The following is a 26,393-nucleotide window of genomic DNA, read 5'->3' as shown; positions in this document are numbered from 1 at the left end:
CCTGCATGAGTTGCTTATAATTTTGGAGATTAATCCTTTCTCAGTTGCTTCACTTGTAAATATTTTCTCCCATTCTGAGGGTTGTCTTTTCGTCTCGTTTATGGTTTCCTTTGCTGTGCAAAAGCTTTTAAGTTTCATTAGGTCCCATTTGTTTGTATTTCCATTTCTCTAGGAGGTGGGTCAAAAAGGATCTTGCTATGATTTATGTCATTGAGTGTTCTGCCTATGTTTTCCTCTAAGAGTTTGATGGTGTCTGGCCTTACATTTAGGTCCTTAATCCACTTTGAGTTTATTTTTGTGTATGGTGTTAGGGAGTATTCTAATTCCATTCTTTTACATGTAGCTGTCCAGTTTTCCCAGCACCACTTATTGAAAAGGATGTCTTTTCTCCACTTGCCTCCTTTATCAAAGGTATTCTTTGATAAGAATATCTTGCCTCCTTTATCAAAGATAAGGTGACCATATGTGCATGGGTTTATCTATGGACTTTCTATCCTGTTCCATTGATCTATATTTCTGTTTTGGTGCCAGTACCATACTGTCTTGATTACAGTAGCTTTGTAATATAGTCTGAAGTCAGGGAGCCTGACTCCTCCAGCTCCGTTTTTCTTTCTCAAGATTGCTTTGGCTATTCGGGGTCTTTTCTGTTTCCATACAAATTGTGAATTTTTTTGTTCTAGTTCTGTGAAAAATGCCAGTGGTAGTTTGATAGGGATTTCACTGAATCTGTAGATTGCTTTGGGTAGTACAGTCATTTTCACAATGTTGATTCTTCCAATCCAAGAACATGGTATATCTCTCCGTCTATCTGTATTTTCTTTAATTTGTTTCATGAGTGTCCTATAATTTTCTGCATACAGGTCTTTTGTCTCCTTAGGTAGGTATAGTCCTAGATATTTTATTCTTTTTGTTGAAGTGGTAAATGGGAGTGTTTTCTTAATTTCACTTTCAGATTTTTCATCAGTAGTATATAGGAATGCAAGAGATTTCTGTGCATTAATTTTGTATCCTGCTACTTTACCAAATTCCTTGATTAGCTCTAGTAGTTTTCTGGTAGCATCTTTAGGATTCTGTATGTATAGTACCATGTCATCTGCAAACAGTGACAGCTTTACTTCTTTTCCGATTTGGATTCCTTTTATTTATTTTTCTTCTCTGATTGCTGTGGCTAAAACTTCCAAAACTATGTTGAATAATAGTGGTGAGAGTGGGCAACCTTGTCTTGTTCCTGATCTTAGTGGAAATGGTTTCAGTTTTTCACCATTGAGGATGATGTTGGCTGTGGGTTTGTCATATATGGCCTTTATTATTTTGAGATAAGTTCCCTCTATGCCTACTTTCTGGAGGGTTTTTATCATAAATGGGTGTTGAATTTTGTCGAAAGCTTTCTCTGCATCTATTGAGATGACCATATGGTTTTTCTCCTTCAATTTGTTAATATGGTGTATCATGTTGATTGATTTGAATATATTAAAGAATCCTTGCATTCCTGGGATAAACCCCACTTGATCAAAGTGTATGATCCTTTTAATGTGCTGATAGATTCTGTTTACTAGTATTTTGTTGAGAATTTTTGCGTCTATGTTCACCAGTGATATTGGCCTGTAGTTTTCTTTCTTTGTGACATCTTTGTCTGCTTTTGGTATCAGAGTGATGGTGGCCTCGTAGAATGAGTTTGGGAGTGTTTCTTCCTCTGCTATATTTTGGAAGAGTTTGAGAAGGATAGGTGTCAGCTCTTTTCTAAATGTTTGATAGAATTCGCCTGTGAAGCCATCTGGTCCTGGGCTTTTGTTTGTTGGAAGATTTTTAATCACAGTTTCAATTTCAGTGCTTGTGATTGGTCGGTTCATATTTTCTATTTCTTGCTGGTTCAGTCTCGGAAGGTAGTGCATGTCTAAGAATTTGCCCATTTCTTACAGGTTGTCCATTTTATTGGCATAGAGTTGCTTGTAGTAATCTCTCATGATCCTTTGTATTTCTGCAGTGTCAGTTGTTACTTCTCCCTTCTCATTTCTAATTCTATTGATTTGAGTCTTTTCCAGTTTTTTCTTGATGAGTCTGGTTAATGGTTTATCAATTTTGTTTATCTTCTCAAAGAACCAGCTTTTAGTTTTATTGATCTTTGTTATAGTTTCCTTCATTTCTTTTTCATTTATTTCTGATCTGATCTTTATGATTTCTTTCCTTCTGCTAACTTTGGAATTTTTTGTTCTTCTTTCTCTAATTGCTTTAGCTGTAAGGTTAGGTTGTTTATTTGAGATGTTTCTTGTTTCTTAAGGTAGGATTGTATTGCTATAAACTTCCCTCTTAGAGCTGCTTTTGCTGCATCCCATACGTTTTGCATCGTCGTGTTTTCATTGTCATTTGTTTCTAGGTATTTTTTGATTTCCTCTTCGATATCTTCAGTGATCTCTTGGTTATTAAGTAGTGTGTTGTTTAGCCTCCATGTATTTGTATTTCTAACAGATTTTTTCATGTAATTGATATCTAGTCTCATAGCATTGTGGTCAGAAAAGATACTTGATACGATTTCAATTTTCTTAAATTTACCAAGGCTTGATTTGTGACCCAAGATATGATCTATCCTGGAGAATGTTCCATGAGCACTTGAGAAGAAAGTGTATTCTGTTGTTTTTGGATGGAATGTCCTTTAAATATCAATTAAGTCCATCTTGTTTAATGTATCACTTAAAGCTTGTGTTTCCTTATTGATTTTCATTTTGGATGATCGGTCCATTGGTGAAAGTGGGGTGTTAAAGTCTCCTACTATGATTGTGTTACTGTCGATTTCCCGTTTTATGGCTGTTAGTATTTGCCTTATGTATTGAGGTGCTCCTATGTTGGGTGCATATATATTTACAATTGTTATATCTTCTTCTCGGATTGATCCCTTGATAATTATGTAGTGTCCTTCTTTGTCTCTTGTAATAGACTTTGTTTTAAAGTCAATTTTGTCTGATATGAGAATTGCTACTCCAGCTTTCTTTTCATTTTCATTTGCATGGAATGTCTTTTTCCATCCCTTCACTTTCAGTCTGTATGTGTCCCTAGGTCTGAAGTGGGTCTCTTGTAGACAGCATATATACGGGTCTTGTTTTTGTATCCATTCAGCCAATCTATGTCTTTTGGTTGGAGCATTTAATCCTTTTATATTTAAGGTAATTATCGATACATATGTTCCTATTACCATTTTCTTAATTGTTTTCAGTTTATTATTGTAGGTCTTTTCCTTCTCTTGTGTTTCCTGCCTAGAGAAGTTCCTTTAGCATTTGTTCTAAAGCTGGTTTGGTGGTGCTGAATTCTCTTAGCTTTTGCTTGTCTGTAAAGGTTTTAATTTCTCCATCAAATCTGAATGAGATGCTTGCTGGGTAATCTTGGTTGTAGGTTTTTCTCCTTCATCGCTTTAAATATGTCTTGCCACTCCCTTCTGGCTTGCAGTGTTTCTGCTGAAAGATCAGCTGTTAACCTTATGGGGATTCCCTTATGTGTTATTTGTTGTTTTTCTCTTGCTGCTTTTAATATTTATTCTTTGTATTTAATTTTTGATAAGTTGGATTAATATGTGCCTTGGGGTGTTTCTCCTTGGATTTATCCTGTATGGGACGCTCTGTGCTTCCTGGACTTAACTATTTCCTTTCGCATATTAGGGAAGTTTTCAACTATAATCTCTTCAAATATTTTCTCAGTCCCTTTCTTTTTCTCTTCTTCTTCTGGGACCCCTATAATTCGAATGTTGGTGCATTTAATGTTGTCCCAGAGGTCTGCTAGACTGTCCTCAATTCTTTTCATTCTTTTTTCTTTATTCTGCTCTGCAGTAGTTATTTCCACTATGTTATCTTCCAGGTCACTTATCCGTTCTTCTGCCTCTGTTATTCTGCTATTCATCCCTTGTAGAGAATTTTTAATTTCATTTATTGTGCTGTTCATCACTGTTTGTTTGCTCTATAGTTCTTCTAGGTCCTTGTTAAACGTTTCTTGTATTTTCTCCATTCTATTTCCAAGATATTGGATCATCTTTACTATCATTATTCTGAATTGTTTTTCAGGTAGACTGCCTATTTCCTCTTCATTTGTTAGGTCTGGTGGGTTTTTGCCTTGCTCCTTCATCTGCTGTGTGTTTCTTTATCTTCTCATTTTGCTTAACTTACTGTGTTTGGGGGCTCCTTTTCACAGGCTGCAGGTTTGTAGTTCCCGATATTTTTGGTGTCTGTCCCCAGTGGCTAAGGTTGGTTCAGTGGGTTGTGTAGGCTTCCTGGTGGAGGGGACTAGTGCCTGTGTTCTGGTGGATGAGGCTGGATCTTGTCTTTCTGGTGGGCAGGTCCACGTCTCGTGGTGTGTTTTGGGGTGTCTGTGGCCTTACTATGATTTTAGGCAGCCTCTCTGCTAATGGGTGGGGTTGTGTTCCTGTCTTGCTAGTTGTTTGGCATAGGGTGTCCTGCACTGTAGCTTGCTGGTTGCTGAGTGGAGCTGGGTCTTGGTGTTGAGATGGAGATCTCTGGGAGATTTTCACCATTTGATATTACGTGGAGCTGGGAGGTCTCTTGTGGAGTAGTTTCCTGAACTTGGTTCTCCCACCTCTGTGGTACAGCCCTGACACCTGGCTGGAGCACCAAGAGCCTGTCCTCCAAACGGCTCAGAATAAAATGGAGGAAAAAAGGAAAGAAAGAAAGAAAGAAGATAAAAGGAAATAAAATAAAGTAAAATAAAATAATTAAAATGAAAAATAAAGTATAATTATTAAGAAAAAACTTTTTTTAAGTAATCAAACAAATAAACAAACAAAAAAAAACCAGACAGAACCCTAGGACAAATGGTAAAAGCAAAGCTATACAGACAAAATCACACACAGAAGCATACACATACACACTCACAAAAAGAGAAAAAGGGAAAAAAAATACATATATCGTTGTTCCCAAAGTTCACCTCCTTAATTTGGGATGATTTGTTGTCTATTCAGGTATTCCACAGATGCAGGTACATCAACTTGATCGTGGAGATTTAATCCGCTGCTCCTGAGGCTGCTTGGAGAGATTTCCCTTTCTCTTCTTTGTTTGCACAGCTCCCAGGGTTCAGATTTGGATTTGGACCCGCCTCTTGAGTGTAGGGCGCCTGAGGGCGTCTGTTCTTCGCTCAGACAGGATGGGGTTAAAGGAGCAGCTGATTCGGGGGCTCTGGCTCACTCAGGCCGGGGGGAGGGAGGGGTACGGAATGCGGGGCGAGCCTGCGGTGGTAGAGGACAGCATGACGCTTCACCAGCCTGAGGCGTGCCGTGTGTTCTCCTGGGTAAGTTGTCCCTGAATCACAGGAGTCTGGCAGTGGTGGGCTGCACAGGCTCCCGGGAGGGGCGGTGTGGATAGTGACCTGTGCTTGCACACAGGCTTCTTGGTGGCGGCAGCAGCGGCCTTAGCGTCTCATGCCCATCTTTGGGGTCCGCGCTGATAGCCGCGGCTCGTGCCCGTCTCTGGAGCTCGTTTAGGCAGCGCTCTGAATCCCCTCTCCTCGCGCACCAGGAAACAAAGAGGCAAGAAAAAGTCTCTTGTCTCTTCGGCATCTCCAGACCTTTTCCCAGACTCCCTACCGGCTAACTGTGGCGCAGTAGCCCCCTTCAGGCTGTGTTCACGCCGCCAACCCCAGTCCTCTCCCTGCAATCTGACCTCCGAAGCCCGAGCCTCAGCTCCCAGACCCCGCCCGCCCCAGCGGGTGAGCAAATAAGCCTCTCGGGCTGGTGAGTGCTGGTCAGCACCGAGCCTCTGTGCGGGAATTTCTCCGCTTTGCCCTCTGCACTCCTGTGGCTGCGCTCTCCTCCGTGGCTCCAAAGCTTCCCCGCTCTGCCACCCGCGAAGGGGCTTCCTAGTGTGTGGAAACCTTTCCTCCTTCACAGCTCCCTCCCACTGGTGCAGGTCCCGTCCCTATTCTTTTGTCTCTGTTTTTTCTTTTTTCTTTTGCCCTACCCAGGTACGTGGGGAGTTTCTTGCCTTTTGGGAGGTCTGAGGTCTTCTGCCAGAGTTCAGTGGGTGTTCTGTAGGAGTTGTTCCACACGTAGATGTATTTCTGATGTATTTGTGGGGAGAAAGGTGATCTCCATGTCTTACTCTTCCGCCATCTTGAAGCTCCTCCCGAGATCATTTAATTTAGAAGATAGAATAGCCACCACCTCATGGCTTGTCATGCATTTTTTTCTCCTCTTTTCCCCTCCCCACATGCCCAGCAAACACGAAGAATGTGTAGTCACCAGGGCATAGTCATTTCTCTTCAGAACTTATTGATATTTTACTCTTGGTCAAAGAGAAAAACGAGATGTTGAGTGTTGAGTTTGTTCGTGGTGAAGCTGGTCAAACACTAAATATGATTAGGTCAGCCTATCTGACATGTTCCCCACTAATTTCATAGGTCTTTTGAATGACTTGAGATTTCTAATACCTACCTAGGTATAGCCTCCCCAGGGATAGAAAGTAAACTGGATATATTCAGGAGCTTATTTACACCATTGAGTCATCTAAAATAAATTTAAGACAGACTTGGCATGGGGTAGTTTTGAATTGCTCCCCAAAATTGATCCGTGAAGAGAAAATAAATTCATCCCCTTTGGCAGCTTAGGATGTTACCCACCATGATCTGAGCCTTGCCCCTCAAAGAATTCCAGCTGAAGATAATAACTAGGAGGACTCTGAAGAGAGTTTATTGACTTAGAGGAGGCTCAACATTCTCAAGTAAGCAGATTCCACCGTGGCAGCCCTGCACATTTTTTGACACTTTTCCCATCAAAAGGTGGGGCCTATATTCCCTTTCATATATCCAAGTCAACAGAGTGACTCTCTTATAACCAACAGAATGTAGCTAAAGTGAAGCTGCATAAATTCTAGGTCTGTATCAGAAAATGCCCTGCAGTTTTTTGGAATACACACTGTGGGAAACTAGTCACTGTGTACAAAATCCAACTACTTGAGACACACATTATATAGAGACTGTATGTACGCACCATTAGCCAATAATAGTTGCACTATTAGACAACAACTAGCATTAACTGCCAGTTAAGTTAACCATTTTGATCAGCTAGCTCAATCAAGCCTTAAATTGGCTGCGGACATTGCCAACATGTAACTACAGCCTCATGAGGGAGCCTCAGTCATTAAGACGTACCACATATGCACCCCAAACTTGCACTATTTTCTGTTAAATCTTAAAAAAACCCCTCCTGTGCCCATAGTATAAGGCATGCATTATTATATCCTCAGAACCAAAATTGAACAAAATCAAAATCTATACTTTAGAAAATATTCTGTTGGCATTTTTAGATTTCTCAGTAATTTTAAGTCATTTACTCAATATAGGAGGGTTATCAGACTTCAGGACGTAAGAATCAAATTTTATCTCATATTGTGAGCACATTTGACAAATATAACTGTATATCCTAGAACTTCTGATAAATGCATTCATCTACTAGGAAAATGTTTACTGAAATCTAAAGGAGGAGGTATATTTCATATTTCTCTTGAGACTCTCTTAGAACTTAATGTTTGCAGAAATATATCAGAATAAAAGATACTAGCTGCTTCTAATTTTAAACAAAATATCTAAGAGAATATTTGCAGTATTAATTAAAAATGAACTCAGATAATTGTGATTGTAATGAAGCAGGTTGTTTCTCTTTTGCTTCTTCTACACAAATATACTGCCATAATTGCCTTTTTTTAATTTTCTTTTAACATTAATAGAAAAATACAAGGGCATATATCGTATATTAATGCATATATGTGGAATCTAGAAAAATGGTACAGATGAACCTGTTTGCAAGGCAGAAGTAGAGACACAGATGTAGAGAACAAATGTATGGACACCAAAGGGGGGGAAAGGGGTGGGTGGGATGAATTGGGAGATTGGGATTGACATATATACACTAACATGTATAAAATAGATAACTAATGAGAACCTGCTGTATAGCACAGGGAACTCTACTTAATGCTCTGTGGTGACCTAAATGGGAAGGAAATCCAAAAAAGAGGGGATATATGTATACATATAGCTGATTCAGTTCACTGTACAGTAGAAACCAACAAAATTGTAAAGCAACTATACCTCCCCCCAAAATTTAAAAACTAGTTCATCAACAGAAAAATAATAAATTAAATCACTGATTTTTTTAAAAAAAGTTATTAAAATCTTGAAAAAAAAAGGAAAATACAAGGGCATAAGGAAACAGACTATTGTGTTAGAGGCTGAATTGTATGTCATATATTTTCTGGTTGTACCCATAAAAACTTACCTCAATGACATTTAGAAATCAAGATACCCAGTAAAGATACAAAAATAAACTTAAAGGTAGTTTGAAGAAACTGACTTTGCAATTATCTTATATTTTTCCAAAGGCCAGGCCAAAGTATAAAGGTATGATGCAAATCTATTGCAAATGGATTAAGAAGAATTTAATAAATGTAGGGGAATCAAGAAAGTGAGAACTAAGCTCCTAATTTATTTCTTTGAAAAGGCTGAGTGAGACAGATATAATCTTGACCTTTTATCATTTTATCAAAAATATCAGGTTCAGCATATCTGTAAAATATTAACATTAGTATTATTATGGTCAGAGTCTACACAACCTAGGATGACATTACCCAAGACATTGGGGTAATGAATCATATTGGTGTCTGAATTAAAGTGTTTATTCACCAGGATGTAACATGTTCCTGTTCTTCCTTCTTTCTGACAGTAAACATGGGCCTTGGTCTACGTCTCAAACTATCTAAATGAAGGCAGACTTTCCAATTAGATTAAGAAATAAAGTAGACTAATGAAAATGATTTATTTTTCAATTTAGACAGAAATAATCATGATATTCTTTCAGAAAACTCATACATTTCATTTTATATTTTTATTGAGTGTTTTCCTTTATGAGTATTATCCAAAATTTTCAGATTTGTTTATTATAATCTCTTAAAACTGATGATTAAATTATATAATTGTATCAGTCAAAAGCAATCACAAGTGAGGCAATGAAGGGTGGAATTTGTATTATCTTGAATTCAAATGCTTTAGTTCCTATGTTTCTATTAAATTAAACACAGGATAATATTACAAAGTAATTAATTAACAAGGACAGAATATAATGGTTCAGATACTCTGAACTCTATGGATTATTTATTTTCTATAACCAAGAAAGAAGAAAGCTAATTTTACTCATTAAAGGCCCATACAGGTTATGAAATCTGTTCACTTTCTCATATTTTAGGTAGCATCTACCTTGCCTCTCTTTAGTTAATTTTCACCTATTTGGGAAATGTGTTGTAGATTATGTAAAACAGATCTGTAGTAGCAAAGCCCAAGTGTGTAGGCCAAATGCACATATAAAACTGGATGAAGTTATTCAGACTTTTAACCTAAAACTCTATGAATGAATCACAGACAGGTACCCCAAATAAATGCCAAGCAAATATCCAAAAAACAACAACAACAAAAAAACTGGACGAAGGAAAATTGATTTCCAGCCCAAGAGGCAGCTTTCTCAAAGTAAACAAGTATGATATTAAAATTTCCTGCCTGCCAATAAATAGAAATTCATTTTTGCACTCCTGATTGCAAAGGGAATATTTTAAAACTGACCAACTGAGAGAGCTGTACAGGCCAATCAGTTAAGAATACTTAATAAGTTACTAAAAGAGCAGAGCTCTAATCATGCCCATAACTGCGTTTATTTGGAGCTACTTAACCTATTAAAAATTTTGGTTACAATGAACAATTTACTTTGAAAAGACTCCAAATATATTGATGTAATAGTTTTATGCAGTACCTAAGGATACAAATAACTTTAAAGAACTATGAATGAACTTTAAAAATGGTTTTAAAGAGTTTTAAACGGTATCTCAACAGAAACAGCAAATAATTCTATGTGCCATTAAATCCCAGAAACCTAAGAAATACACCAAGCTTCTGTTTCGCCCCTAAGAGCACATCAAGGCAAATTTATATCCAATAATAACTGTTACTTATTGTCATGGAAACCAAAGTTCCTGGGGATTTTCATTCTTTCAGGGCATACTTATCCAGCATCCCTTATATATCTGGCACTGACCAAGACAGTCCTTGTCCCTGTCTTCATTGAACTCAGACTAACAGTGACAGCAGATATTATATGACAAGACTCATCATAATCAAAGTTTTGAAAACTAAAATCAAACAAAACATCCTGAGAGAAACTAGAGAGAAATGAAATGTTACCTATAGGGGAACAACAGTTCAAATGACAGCACATTTCTGCTCAGAAACCATGCAAGCCAGAAGGAAGTGGCACATTTTTCAAGAGATGAAGGAAAAGAACTCTGAATCATGAGTTCTATATCAAGCAAAAATATTCTTCTGTAATGAAGGAGTAATCTCAGATTAAGGAAAGCTAAGAAAATGTGTCACTAGCAGAGCTAATCTTAAAAAAGAGCTAAAGGAAGTTCCCTGAACAAAAAAGAAATTAAAATAGGAGGAGGCTGGGACTTCAGGAGGAAAGAAAAACAATGGAATGGGTAAAAACAGGGGTAGGTATAATGAACTACCCTTTTCATGAGTTTTTATATTTTACAACTAAAGCAAAGATTATAACATCATCAGACATGGTGTTCAATGTATGTTGTGACTTTATATTTAGAAAGTGGGGGGAGTAAAGGAACCAATGGAAATGAAGTTTCCACACTTATCTTGAGGTAGCAAAATGTCTATAGCAGTAGACCGTGATATGTTGCATATGAATATGTTGCATACAGCAACTATTAAAAACAAACTATACAGTGATATATACTTTAAAATATACTATAGATAAATAACAATGGATTCTAAAATCAGTTCAGGTTACCAATACAAGGCAAGAAAAGGAAAAGAGATGAAAGAAACAAAATGAACTAACAAAATGAATAATAAAATTGCATAAATAAACCTAATATATCAATCATTACTTTAGATGTTAGTGATGTAAATGCACACCAATGGAAGTTAAGAGACTGGCAAAGGGAATTAAAAAGGATGATCAAATTATACGCTGTCTATAAGAAATATACTTCAAATTTAGTGATACAGGTAGACTGAAAATAAAAGCATGAAAAACATTATACCATGCAAATATTCATTTTTTAAAAAGCAGGAGTACGTGCTCCACAACAAAAGAAGCCACCACAATGAGAAGCCCATGCACCACGACAAAGAGTAGCCCCTGCTCGCTGCAACTAGAGAAAAGCTCTCATGCAGCAACGAAGACCCAACACAGCCACAAATAAATTAATTTAAAAAATTTTTTTAAAAAGTAATAAAAAAAATAAAAAGCAGAAGTAAAGCACGAGTGATTATATAAATATCAGATTAAGTAGACTTCAAAGCAAATACATTTACCAGACAAAAAGAGATATTATATAATGACAAAGAGTAAGTATGCCAAAAATGACACAAGAATCTTGTATTTTCATGTACCAAATGTCAGAACTTCAAAAGTATATGTAGCAAAAACAGAATTTAAAAGAGAAATAAATAAATGCATAATTATGTCCTGGGATTTGAACACTCCTCTCTCATCAATTTAGAGAACTATGGGACAGAAAATCAGCAAGGAAACAAAGGAATTGAAAAATATGATCAACCAACAGGCTCTAATAGATATGTACAGAACACTCCATCCAACAAAAGAAAAATATCCATTCTTTTCAACAAATATAAAATGATTGAATTCATAGAGTATGTTCTCTGACCAGAAAAGAATCAAACCAGAAATCAATAATAGAAAGATAACAGAAATCCTCCAAAATATTTGTAAATTAAACAATACTAAATAACCCATGGGTCAATGGGAACTCTCAAAGGAAATTTAAAAAATACATTTATAACTGAATGAATATGAAAATACAATATATCAAAATTTGTGAAATGCAGCTAATGCAGTACCCAGAGGGAAATTTATCACAAAAAATACAATAGAAAAAAAAGGAAAGATCTCAAATCAATAATCTAGGCTCCCACTTCAAGAAACCACATAATAAAGATCAAAATAGAAGTAATATCAGCAAGATGACTGAATAACATGTCCCTTACTCACATCCTCAACAACAATAATTTGGTATCCATCCATGGACAAAAGTACCTTTGTGGGAGCTTTGGGATCTAGGTAGGAGATTGTGAAATTCTGGTGCAGTCTAAGAACGAGGGGAGCCATTTTGATAATGCAGGCCCACACCCAGGTGGCTGACTTGCTGACCGTGGCCATGGCCACAGGCAAGGAAACAACTCCATACCCCTGAGGACTTAGCTACAGCCCAATATGGCTTTGGTTCTATCACCAGCACCATGTGCCAAAGAACCCAGGAGGAGGCACACATCCATGTGTAGGTTAATAGGCATACAGCCCTCAGTCCTGGCTGTAGACCCTGAAGTGGCCTGTGAACCAGCTCCAGCCCCTCTTGGCCATGATCCTGGAATCACCCCTGGAGAGCACTGATTCAGACAATTACCCATGGACAGACAAGAGAGACTTTGTGGAAGTCCAGGAGTTGAGGAGAGAGGTCCCAGCACACCATTGGAGCAAAAAAAAAAAAAATTAAACTGGACACATTGGCTAGATAGGGTAAGAAAAACAATTTCACTTTACCAGTGTGAGCCCTCCCCCAGGGTGCAACAGCCCAACGCCCAGAGAGGACTTCTCAGCTAGTGATTTCTCCCACTTAGGAAAGTGAGAATATGTAAGTGAGTACCCAGCCAGGGAGTGGCTGGAAGAGCAAAGGATAGGGCTCTTAGAGGGCATTAAAGGGACATGGATCCTACCAACTGTATCACAGACTCTATCAAGAAGGCCCACCCACTACACAATGGGAACTTCTTGCCTGCAGTTCCCCCAGCTGGCCTACAGGCACCCTCAGCACTCTGGATGCCCTACCTGCACACACCCTATCCCTGTGGCTGGTTTCTGGTGTGTGCTCCCAAGAGCAGCAAGACAGAGGCTTTGCAGATGGCTACTGAGCATCTGTAGAAACACAGAGCCCAACTCTGAGGGCTTGCAAGAAACACAAAGTTGAACATTCAGCACTGCCCTAGGAAAAGCAAAAGGGAGGCTGTCAGCACTAGGACTGGCTTGACAGGATCAAGAGAAGGCATACAAGCTTTAGTATTCTGCCATGAGATGGAGTAAGAAGTGTGGAGCAGGCATACACAGAGAAAAGGACCGAGAAATCCTTGAAATCCCAAGTAGGACTGAAAGAAGGTAATTATCTCCTGAAGACAGTCAGCAAAGATCAGAGGAGGTGACTACTACTTCAAATGAGAAGACAGCAACACAATGAGTAAGGAGAATGGATCAGTAATCAAAACCCTCCCATTAAAAAAAACCCAGGACCAGATGGTTTCATTGGTGAATTAATTCTACCAAGTATTTTACAAAGAATGAATGCCAATCCTTCTTAAACTTTTCCAAAAAAGTGAAGAGGTGGAAACACTCCTAAACTCATTTTATGAGGTCAGCAATTCCCTCATGCCAAAGGCAGATAAGGACACTACAAGAAAAGAAAACTGCCAGCCAATATCCCTGATGAATATAGGTGCAAAAATTCTCAATAAAATACTAGGAAACTCAATTCAATAGTACATTAAAAGTCTCATACACCACAATGAAGTGGGATTTATCCCTGGGATACAAAGATTGTTCAACATAAGCAAATCAGTAAATGTGATACACCACATTAATAGAGTGAAAGATAAAAATCATATGATAATTTCAATAGATGTAGAAAAAACATTTGACAAAATTCAACATCCTTTCATGATAAAAACTCTTAACAAACTGGATTTAGAAGGAATGTGACTCAACACAATAAAGGCCATATATGGCAAGCCCACAACTAATATTATACTCAACGTTGAAAGGTTGAAAGCTTTTCCTCTAAGATCAGGAACAAAACAAGTGTGCCCACTCTCACTGCTCCTATTCAACATAGTACTGGAAGTCTGAGCCAGAGCAATTAAGCAAGAAAAATAAATAAAAGGTACCCAAATCATAAAGGAAGAAGTAAAATCTGTCTGTTTGCAGATGACATAATCTTATATATAGAAAATCCTAAAGACTCCACCAAAAAACTACTAGAACTAATAACTGAATTCAGTAAAATTGCAGGATACAAAATCCACATACAAAAATCAGTTGGCTTTCTATACAATAAGAAAACAATGAACTATCTGAAAAAGAAATAAAGAAAACAATCATATTATAACAGCATAAAAAACAATAAAGTACTTAGGAATAGATTTAGCCAAGGAGGTGAAAGACATGTACGCTGAAAAATATAAGACACTGATGAAAGAAATAGAAAAAGGCACAAATAAGTGGAAAGATAACCTGTGTTCACAGATCAGAAGAACTGATATTGTCAAAATGTCCATACTACCCAGAGTCATCTAGATTCCACACAATCTCAATCAAAATTCCAAGAGCATTTTTCCCAAAAAAAAAAAAGAAAAAGAAAAAAAATCATAAAATTCATATGGAACCACAAAAGACCCCAAATAGCTAAAGAAATCCTGAGTAGAATGACAAAGCTGGAGGGGTAACACTTCCTGATTTCAAACTATATTACAAAGCTATAATAATTAAAACAGTACAGTACTGGCATAAAAATAGATACATAGAGTAATGGAACAAAATTGAGAACCCAGAAGTAAGCTCTCACATATATGATCAACTAATATTTGACAAGGGAGCCAAGAATCACTCAGTGGGGAAAGGACAGTCTCTTTAATAAGTGGTGCTGGGAAAACTGGATAATTACGTGCAAAAGAATTAAATTGGAGCCCTATCTCACAATGTTCACAAAAAATAACTCAAAAGGGATGAAAGACTTAAATTTAAGAAAACATAGAGAAAAAGCTCCTTGACATTGGTCTTGGTAATGATTTCTTTTGCATATGACACTAAAAGCACAGACAACAAAAGAAAAAATAAACAAGTGGGACTACATAAAACTCAAAAGCTTCTGCACAGCAAAAGAAACAATCAACAAAATGAATAGGCAACCTATGGAATGGGAGGAAATATATACCATTGTCAGGAGCATGAAAAGACAAGCCACAGACTGGGAGAATATATTTTCAAAACAAATATCTGATAAAAGATTTACAAATAATGCTTAAAACTCAGCAAAAAGAAAACCAACAATACAACTAAAATATAGGTAAAAGATCTTAACAAACTCCTCATCAAAGAAGATAAACAAGTGGCAAGTGAGGACATATGTGCTCAGTATCATTTGACATTAGGAAACTGCATATTAAAACAATGACATAGGGCTTCCCTGGTGGCGCAGTGGTTGAGAGTCTGCCTGCTAATGCAGGGGACACGGGTTCGAGCCCTGGTCTGGGAAGATCCCACATGCCACAGAGCAACTAGGCCCGTGAGCCACAATTGCTGAGCCTGAGTGTCTGGAGCCTGTGCTCCGCAACAAGAAAGGCCGCGATAGTGAGAGGCCCGCGCACCGCAATGAAGAGTGGCCCCCACTTGCCGCAACTAGAGAAAGCCCTCGCACAGAAACGAAGACCCAACACAGCCATAAATAAATAAATAAATAATTAAAAAAAAAAAAAAAGCAAATCCATGCACACTTTAAAAAACAAAAACAAAAACAATGATATACCACTATTAGAATGGCTACAATGACAACAAAACAAAACAAACCTGACAATGCTAAATGCAGGTGAAAATTCAGAGCAACACAATTCTCATTCATTGGTTGTAGGGATGCAAAATGGCATAGCCACTTTGGAAGATAATTTGGCAGTTTCTTATATATCTAAGCATAGGCTTTCTATACAATCCAGCATTTATAATCCTAGGTATTTATCTAAATGATTTGAAAATGTATGTCTACACAAAATGCTGCACACAAATGTTTACAGCAACTTTTTTCATACTTGTCAAAAACTGGAATCTACCAAGATGTCCATTATTCAGCTATAAAAAGAAATGAGCTATGAAGCCATAAAATAAAGACTTGGAGGAGGCTTAAATGCACATTGTTAAGTGAAAGAAGCCAGTCTTAAAAGGCTACATACTGTGTAATTCCAACCACATGACATTCTGGAAAAGACAAAACCACAGAGTCAGTAAAAAGATCAGTGGTTGCCAAGGGTTTGAGAGGAGGGTGAGTGGGGGTGGAGGTGAGTGGAGAGGAATGAATAGGTGGAAGACGGGAATTTTAGGTCAGTTGAAACTATTTCGTATCATACTGTGGATACGTGTCATTATGCATTTGTCGAAATCCATAGAACTGTACAACACAAAGAGTGACCCCTACATGTAAGCTATGGTCTTTAGTTAATAATATATTAATACGGGTTCATCAATAGTAACAAGTGTAACATACCAATGCAAGGTGTTACTAATAGGAGAAACTGTGTTGGGGACTGGGGAAAGGGGGTATAAGGGAACTCTCTGTACTTTATGTGCAATTTTTTATGTATACCTGAAGAATGGCTCTAAAAATAAAGTCTATGAGAAATGAATGCTTCAATATTATCTACTTATACCAAATCCCAATGGTGTATGCAATAGATTTCTGTCTTCTTACGGGAAAAATAACACTTTGCTTGTTCTCCGTATGTTCTACATGGTTATACTAAGCAGATGAAGACATAAATATTGTTCTAATAATTTTCCTTCTTAATCCACCTTATTCCTTCAATTAATGTTTATGGGGTACCTGTTTATGAGCCAGTCACTACACAACTTCCATGTATTTCCTGGCACAGGCTATAATCTGTTACCCTTTCTTGTATTACAGGGCCTGCTCTTAACAATGTCCATTTTGCATTACATATAAGATCCTCAGCAATCCCTTATGGCATGCTGTGTGGAAATAAATCTTTAATATTAAAGACTAAGTTACCTAGTCTGATAATTTTATAGAATAATGGCAAAAGTATAATTTTTACTCATTTCCTGACCCAAACAAATTTAGTCCTATGACCACAAAAATAATTAATAGTGTCATTGATATATTAAATATTCTCTAAATATTATTCATTATTTGAAAGTAAAATCTTGTGGTTTAAGGTCTTGTTTGCCACATGCACGATAAACATACTCAAGGTAGTTTTTTCATTTTTAATGTTTGTAATATAAGCAGAAAGAAGGAAATCCTAGGAAAGAACCAAAAAGAAGTGCTTGAGATAAAAACGCTAACAAAAATGAAGACTGCCCTTGACGGGCTTATTAGTAGACTAGACATGGTTAAGGAAATAATCTCTGAACCAGATGATATATTAATAGGATCCTTGAAAACTGAAAAGCAAAGAGAACAAAGAGTGAAAAAAGGAAAAGAATATCCAAGGACTATGGGGCAACTACAAAAGGTGTAACATATATGTAATGGAAATAGCAGAAAGAGAAGGAAGAGAGAAAAGAAAAGAAGAAATATTCAAAACAATAATGATTGAGAATTTCCCCAAATCAATGACAGACACCAAACCACAGATGCAGGAAGCTGAGAGAACACAAAGCAGGATAAATGCCAAAAAACAAACTATATCTAAGCATGTCACTTTCAAATTACAGAAAATCAAAGATACAGAAAAAACGTTGAAAGAATCCAGAGGCAAAAAAACACCTTACTTACATAAAGAGGAACAAAGATAAAAATTACATCAAACTTCTCAGAAACCATGCAAGCAAGAGAGTAGAGTGAAATATTTAAAGTTTTCAGAAAAAAAAAACAAAAACAAATAAACACTAGCCTAGAATTTTGAACCCTGCGGAAATATCATTCAAAAATGAAGGAGAAATAGACTTTCTCAGACAAGCAAAAATTGAGAGAATTTGTTGCCAGTAGACCTACCATGCAAGAAATGTTAAAAGTTCTGTAGAGAGAAGAGAAATAATATAGTCCAGAAACTTGAATCTACAAGAAGAAAGGAAAAACATGCAAAAAGGAATAAGTGAAGATAAAATAAAAACTTTATTCTTCTTATTCTTAATATAACAGGTAACAGTTTGTTCAAATAATAATAGCAACGAAATATTCAATTATACATGCTTATGTATATATCTTGTGTATGTGCATGTGTGTATGCTTATGTATACATATAGATGTGTGTGTATATATATGTGTATATGTGTGTGTGTGTGTGTGTGTGTGTGTGAGAGAGAGAGAGAGAGAGAGATAAATGTCAGCAATGAAACAAGCGACAGGGGTAGAAATAGGATTATTTTGTTATTATAAGATACATTACCTGTGAAGCATACAGCGTTATTTAAAAGTGGACTTGGATTACTTATAAATATATATCACAAACTGTAGGGCAAACACTAAAAACAGTTAAAAAAAAAAAGAAATATAACGTAATAAAGGAGAGAAACTGAATCATATAAAATGTTTAATTAAAACCACATAAGGCAGAAAAAGAATGACAGAGCAGACTTCAAAGCAAGGAAAGTTATCAGGGATAAAGAAGCACATGCCATAATGATAAAGGGGTCAATTCTCCCAGAAGATATGACAAATCTTAACATGTATGCACCTAACAACAGAGCATCAAACTTTTGAAGCAAAAGCTGATAAAACTGCAAGGAGATATCAATAAATCCACTGTCACAGTTGGAGACCTCAGCACCCCTCTCCCAGTAAAGGACAGATCTAGTGGGCAGAAAATTAGTAAGGACATAGTTGCACTCACAACACCATCAATCAACTGGATATAATTCACATCTATGGACTACTTCATCCAAAAACAGTAGAATTCACATTTTTCTCAAGCTCAAATGGAATATTCACCAAGACAGTCTACATTATGGGCTATAAAGCAAACCTTAACAAATTTAAAAGAATAGAAATCATACAATGTCTGTTCTCAGACTACAGTGGAATTTAACTAGAAAGATAACTTGAAAAACTCAAAATGTGTGGAAAATAAACAACATAGTTCTAAATAACACATGGGTCAAGGAAGAAATCTCAAGAGAAATTAAGGAATATTTTTATCAAAATGAAAATGAAAACACAACAAAATTTGTGGGATACAGTGAAAACAATGCTTAGAGGGAAATTTATATCATTAAATGCGTATATTAGAAAAGAAGAAAAATTTTAAAGGAATAATCTAAGTTTCCACCTTAGGAAACTTAAGAAAAAGAGAGAAAATTAAACCCAAAATAAAAAGAAGAAAATAAATAAGAATTAGAGCAGAAATAAATGAAATTGAAAACAGGAAATCAACAGAGAAAAATCAATGAAACAATGTGCTGGTTCTCTGAAAACTCAATAAAATTGATAAGCTTGTAGCCAGGCAAACTGTAAAAAAAATGAGAGAGAGGACACAAATTACTAATTTCAGAAATGAAAGATGGGACATCACTACAGATCCCTTTGTAATTACAAAGATAATACAGGAATACAATGAACAAGTCTATGCTAACAAATATGATATCCTTGATGAAATGGACTAAGTCATGGAAAGACACAATCTGCCAAAACTCACACAAGAAGAAACAGATGACCTGAATAGGCCTACATCTATTAAAGAAATTGAATCAATAATTAATAACTTTCCCAAACAAGAAGCAGTAGGTCCAAATGGGTTCACTGGTAAATTCTACCAAAGATTTAAGAAAGAAATTATACCAATTCTTTACAATCTTTTTCAGAGGATAGAAGCAGGGGGATTACTTCCTAACTCATTTTTTGAGTCTAGCATTACTCTAATACTAAAAAACAGACAAAGACACTACAAGAAAACTACATACCAATATCTCTCATGTTCATACGTAAACACAGATGCAAATATACTCAACAAAATATTAGCAAACTGAATCCAAAAAAGTATAAAAAGAATTATACACCATGATCAAATATGATTTATCCCAGGTATGCAGGGCTGGTTCAACATTTGAAAATCAGTTAATGAAATCCATCATATCAACAGACTTAAAAAGAAAAAATTACATGGTCATATCAACAGATACAGAAAAAGCATTTGATAAAATCTAACACTCATTAATGATAAAAACTCTCAGTTAATTAGGAATAGAGGGGAACTTGCTCAACTTGATAAAAACTATCTACAAAAATCCTACTGCTAACATCATATTTAATGGTGAGAAACGTCTAGCTTTGCCACTATGATCTCATAAAGCAAGTATGTCCCCTCTCACCACTCCTTTTCAGCATCGTATGGAAATCCTTGTTAATGCAGTAAGGCAAGAAAAGGAAATGATAGTTACATAGATTGGGAAGGAAGACATAAATGTGTCTTTATTTGCAGTTGACAGATCATCTATGTAGAAACTACCAAAGAATGGACAATAAAACTACTGGAACTAATAGGCTATTATAGCAAGGTTGCAGGATACAAGATTAACATACAAAATTCAATTGCTTTCTATATACCAACAATGAAGAAGTGAAATTTGGAATTAAAAACCAAGATCATTTACATTAGCATCCCTCAAAATAAAATACTTAGGTATAAATCTAGCAATATGTACAAGATATATGTGAGAAAAACTATAAAACTCTGATGAATGAAAGTAAATAATAAATAAATATATGGGGAACTATGCTATGCTCATGGATAGGAAGGTTCAATATTGTCAGCATGGCAGTTCTTCTCAATTTGACCTATAGATTCTATGCAATCCCAGTCAAAATCCCAGGCAGTTATTTTATGGATATCAACAAATGGATTATACAGAGAGGCAAAAGCCTCAGAATAGCCAGCTCAGTATTGAAGAAAAAACGCAAAGTTGGAGTACTAATACTATCTGACCTGAAGACTTACTATAAAGCTACTGTAATTAAGATAGGATGGTATTTGTTAAAGAATAGATCAATTAAACATAATAGAAAGCCCAGAAATAGACCCATATAAATACAGTCAACTGATCTTTGATGAAGGAGCAAAGGCAATACAATGGAGCAAAGACAGTCTCTTTAACAAATGGTGTTGGAATAACTGGACATCCACATGCAAAAAAAAATAGAATGTAGACACATACCTTACAGGCCTCACAAAAATTAACTTAAAATGGACCATAAACCTAAGTGTAAAACACAAAAGTATAACACTCCTAGAAGATAACATGATTACATAAGAGAAAACTTAGATGACTCTGGGTATGGTGATGTCCTACTGGATACAATAGCAAGGACACACAGCATGAAACAAATAACTGATAACCTGGACTTCATTAAAAGAAGGACAGTATCAAGAGAATTAGAAGACAAGCCACAGACTGGGAGAATGTACCTGCAAAAGACACAACTGATAAAGGACTGTTATCCAAAACATACAAAGAACTCTTAAAACTCAAAACAAGAAAACAACCCAATTAAAAATGGGCAGAATATCTTATTGGACACCTTACCAAGGAAGATATACACATGGCAAGCAAGCATTTGAAAAGACGCATCATACCATATGTCAACAGGGAAATGCAAACTAAAAACTACAATGAGATACCACTATACTTCTATTAGAATGGCCAAAAGCAAGAACACCGATACCATCCAGCGCCAGCAAGGATGTGGAGCAATAGGAACTCTCATTTATTATTGGTGGGAGGGCAAAACGTTACAGCTACTTTGGAAGACAGTTTGGCAATTTCTGACAAAACCAAATATACTCTTACTGTAGGATCCAGCAATTGTGCTCCTTGGTATTTACTCAAAAGACTTGAAAACTTATATCTACAATAAAACCTGCACTCAGATGTTTATATCATCTTTAATCATAATTGCCAAAACTTAGGAGCAAGCAAGATGTCCTTCAGTAGGTGAATGGACAAATAAACTGACACATCCAGATAGTGGAATATTATTCAATGCTAAAAAGAAATAAGCTATCAAGCCATGAAAAGAGATGGGTAAACCTTGATTGCATATTGCTAAGTAAAAGAAGCCAATCTGAAAAGGCTACATACTGTATGATTCCAATTATATGACATTCTGTACAAGACAAAACTATGGAGACAATAGAAAGATCAGTGGTTTCCAAGGGTGGAGTAAGAGAGATGAATAGGGAGAGCACAGAGGACTTTTAGTGCAGTGAAAATACTCTGTGTGATACTATAATGATGCATATATGACATCATACTTTTGTCCAAACCCATAGAATGTACAACACCAATAGTGAGCCTTATTGCAAACTACGGACTTTGGATGATTAGGATGTGTCAACAAAGGTCTATCCTTATTAAAAAATGTACTGGGCTTCCCTGGTGGCGCAGTGGTTGAGAATCTGCCTGCCAATGCAGGGGACACGGGTTCGAGCCCTGGTCTGGGAAGATTCCACATGCCGCGGAGCAACTAAGCCCGTGTGCCACAACTGCTGAGCCTGTGCGTCTGGAGCCTGTGCTCCGCAACAAGAGAGGCCGCGATAGTGAGAGGCCCATGCACCGCGATGAAGAGTGGCCCCCGCTTGCCGCAACTAGAGAAAGCCCTCGCACAGAAACGAAGACCCAACACAGCCAAAAATAAATTAAAAAAAAAAAAAAAAAGTACCATTCTTGTGAGTGATGTTGATAATGGGGGAGGCTACACATGTATGGGGGCAGGAGGTAAATGAGAAATCTCTATGCCTTCCTCTCAATTTTGTTGGAAACCTAAACTGCTTAAAAACAGTTTAAAAAAGACACTACATACTGGGTGATTTTATTTATATAACATATCCAGAAAAGGCAAGGTTGTAGAGACAGAAAGCAAATCACTGGTTGCCTGAGACTGGGGGTGGGAGTGGGGATTGACTGCAAAGGGGCTTGAGGGAAATTTGGGGGCAGATGGAAGAGTTCTAAACCTAGAATGTGGCTATGACTGCAATTCTATTCATTTTCAAAAAATATTGAAATGTACACTTACAATAGGTGAATTTTATGGAAAGTACGTTACACCTCAAAAGAAGCTGTAAAAATATATTTTACATGTGAGATAGGTAAAAGTATTGTCATGCTGCCTAGGTTATCACAAGTATAACAAAGATAGCTATGGTTGAGCAGAATAATACAGAAAATGGAATCAAAATCGGTTGCCTAATCATCTCTACTTAATTAAACCACTTAAAAACCCAAAACTGTTAAAATTTACTAGAAACATCCCATCTATCTTTGAAAAAATACATTAAAACATCCTTTGAAAAACAAATAGAAGTATTATTCTAAATTTCAGTGTCTATTTACTTTTTCTTATTGTCTTTTGGTCTCCACTTTGTAGATTCTATTTTCCAAGTTTTAAATAAAAAATACGAAATATATAAAGTTTTGATTCATAGAAGCAATAATGCTCTGGCTTAACCAGAAAAAGATGACATAATAGAATTTTTCATCTTAAATTTTGTTTCCCAGTTCAGCATAAATTACATTCACAAAACCAGTTACATACTTTTGTTTGATATATTACCTTGTCTGACTTGTCAGCCTGAAGTCAACAGTAGATCCTTTAAATAAACCAACCCCTTCTATGTCAATGACACCATCCACATCAGGCTCAGTAGCAACCAACATCACGGGAAATTTCCAGATTCCATCTGTTATGCACTCTATTTTCAGTGTAATTTGAGACCTTCAATAGAAAAAGAGAATTATAAAGGATACTACAGGAAAACAAGCAAAGAGAATACAGTATAGCAGATCAACATCTAAGGTGAAAATGTAAGTAAACCTATGGTTTCAGTAGAATACTGAGACTTTTAATTCTTTAAAAAAATGTAGATGACTGTTAATTACATTTTAGGAATAATTTTGTAGGTCACAGTCCATATTATCATCTTCCCTTTGAGGTAATGATTTTGTAGGGCATTTTATTTACTCTCTAGTTATTTACTAAGAACCAGTAACATATGCAGAATTGACTGCAAATTTTATGTAACCAGCATAGAATATCATATTATTTGAGAATCTGAGGAGAGGTTGGCAAATGGACCCAACTATTATACTAAAAGGTATTCCATATGGGGATTTTCTGTAAAAAAATGAAACACCGTGAGAAAGTTTTTTGAACTCTTGCTTCATATAGAAATATTACATTTTTTGTGAACACTTATAAAGCCCCCAAAATTAACTTAAACTGAAGCTTTAAAAAATTAAATTGCGAATGATAAACACCATGAACACTTTATGCAATAACATATAATTGAGCGGCAGTTGAATTAATGGAGACAGTAAAGATAGCCTTTCTAAGCACTTGGCTCTGAAGAAGAGTGGAGATGAAGGTCAGTAGCTGAAGTTGAGGAATGGTTACCAATGTGTTTGCTTGCTTAGGGTGGAAATGACTCAAACGTATAATGGTGTTGTTGCAGTATCATATCATATGTCAGACTGGACCAAGAAATCACAATCCTCTTACATAAAACTGTCAGAACAGTTCTGGGAACTCTTACCCTCTTTAAATTGGACCGTAAAATTACTCAACCATTTGGGGAACAATTAGATAAATTTGAAAAGTTGCACACACTAACCCAGCTAATTCACTATTAGTAATTTCCCTCAGAGATCTACCTCAAAGATTTCAAGAAGCAATGTGTATAAGGATGTCCACTGCTGCATTATTTATACTGTCAAAAAAATGGTACCAAAATTTAAAAAATATTCCTTCAATAGAGTGCTAGTAACAATAAAGTGTATTGCACTGAAACAGTGAAATATTATTCAGTATAATGAAGTCCATGATGACTGACATATCATCTTAAACTTATATCCAAAATATAAACTCTAAAGCTACACTTCTCTCACACTGTCCTGTCCTAGTGAATGAAACCATATTCCTCTATTAGCACTATTTCAAGAGCACTATTTCAATAACTGGTCTACCCGGTCCTACTCTTGCCATTTCACAAGAAGGAGAGGACTTCCACAACTTTGAGCTATTGTTTTACTTTAGTTTTTCTTTTTAACTTTATGTCTACATTTGAACCACCTCAAATTCACGTGTAACAAGGAATCACAGAAGTAAATGAATATGTACACATATGCACAAAAGAGAGTTGTTAAACTACACCAGGTTATCACACAGCACTTACAGAATTTTATGAATCACATACACAAGTTGTCCTAAAACAGTCTCTCAAATATTTATCCTTCAGTCATTTCCAACTGTTTCTAGCATAAAAGACAAATTCATAGCCTCATGACCTTATGTGATCAGATCCTGGCCAAACTCTCCTCCAATTAGTTACTTTCTCCTTTCCTCACTGCATTAGAGAAAGATTTGCCTGCTTATTATTCATCGTTCATGCCAAACGTTTTCCTGTGCTACGGCTTTGGCTTCGGCATTTATTACCTCCTCTGTCTCAAATACCCTTCCAAGCTCTTCTCATCTGTAAGGTCTTTCTTCAGACATCACCTCTTCATGGAAGCCTGTCTACCTTATCTGGTGTACATCCTCCATAGCTCTCTATTTCCCCTTATTTATTTCCTTCTCAGACAATCTGAAATGTTCTTGTTTATTTATGTATTTAATTCTCTCATCTATCACTCTCACTAGACTAAATATTCCAAAAGTGCAGGGATTTTGTCTCTTTTGTAGATGCTAAATGATTTTTGAATAAATGAATAAACATGATCAAATGAACAATGTTGAATAATTTCATTCAGCAGCCAATTCTTTGAGTTAGTGGGAGGCCACTGAGTCAACCTTTTTGGCCCACAGTGACGAAGACCACTCAATTTCAGGGATGACACAGTGAACCATTTTATAGTCAATACTGTGGATTCCTAACAATGTACATATATATGATATTCCCTATGCCAAGCTGCCTGTCCCAAACGCTGTGAAAAGGAACTTTGGGTTCTCATTCTGTTCATCTCTTGAGCAGATAAAAAGTTCCACGAAAACGTTAGGCTACGATAATTATTATTTCTAAACATTCCTTAAGACAAATGACATCTATAATTTCTCTACTAAAAAAAAAAGTTCAGGCCTGTGTTAAATTAGAATCATCAGACTGATTCATGACAATATTAGCTATTGATCTATAAGTTTTGGTATTAGACCCTTGATTTTTATCTAAAAAAGAGTGGATATGTGTATATGTATAACTGTACAGCAGAAAGTAACACAACACTGTAAATCAACTATACTCCAATACAAATTTTAAAGAAGGAAAGGTCAAGACATTTAGGAATAATATTCTTGTTTTTAATTATATTTTATTTTTTGTAAAAACACCACTTAGGGACTTCCCTGGTGGCGCAGTGGTTGAGAATCCGCCTGCCAATGCAGGGGACACGGGTTCGAGCCCTGGTCTGGGAAGATCCCACATGCTGCGGAGCAACTGGGCCCGTGAGTCACAACTACTAAGCCTGTGCGTCTGGAGCCTGTGCTCCGCAACAAGAGAGGCCACGATAGTGAGAGGCCCACGCACGGCGATGAAGAGTGGCCCCCGCTCACCGGCACTAGAGAAAGCCC

At 36.5% G+C, this 26,393-nt stretch overlaps 1 protein-coding gene across 1 annotated transcript in view; it reads right to left on the bottom strand.

Annotated features, from left to right (window-relative positions):
- Positions 1-26,393, bottom strand: part of CFAP47 (cilia and flagella associated protein 47) — a 421,910-nt gene that overhangs the window by 17,729 nt on the left and 377,788 nt on the right. The window contains 1 exon segment of the mRNA XM_082446774.1: positions 23,388-23,549. Coding sequence (XP_082302900.1) covers positions 23,388-23,549 — 162 coding nt within the window.

Source organism: Balaenoptera physalus, assembly GCF_965194825.1.
Source record: "Balaenoptera physalus genome assembly, chromosome: X".
Lineage (NCBI taxonomy): Eukaryota > Metazoa > Chordata > Mammalia > Artiodactyla > Balaenopteridae > Balaenoptera > Balaenoptera physalus.
This window is presented reverse-complemented; position numbering and strand designations above follow the sequence as displayed.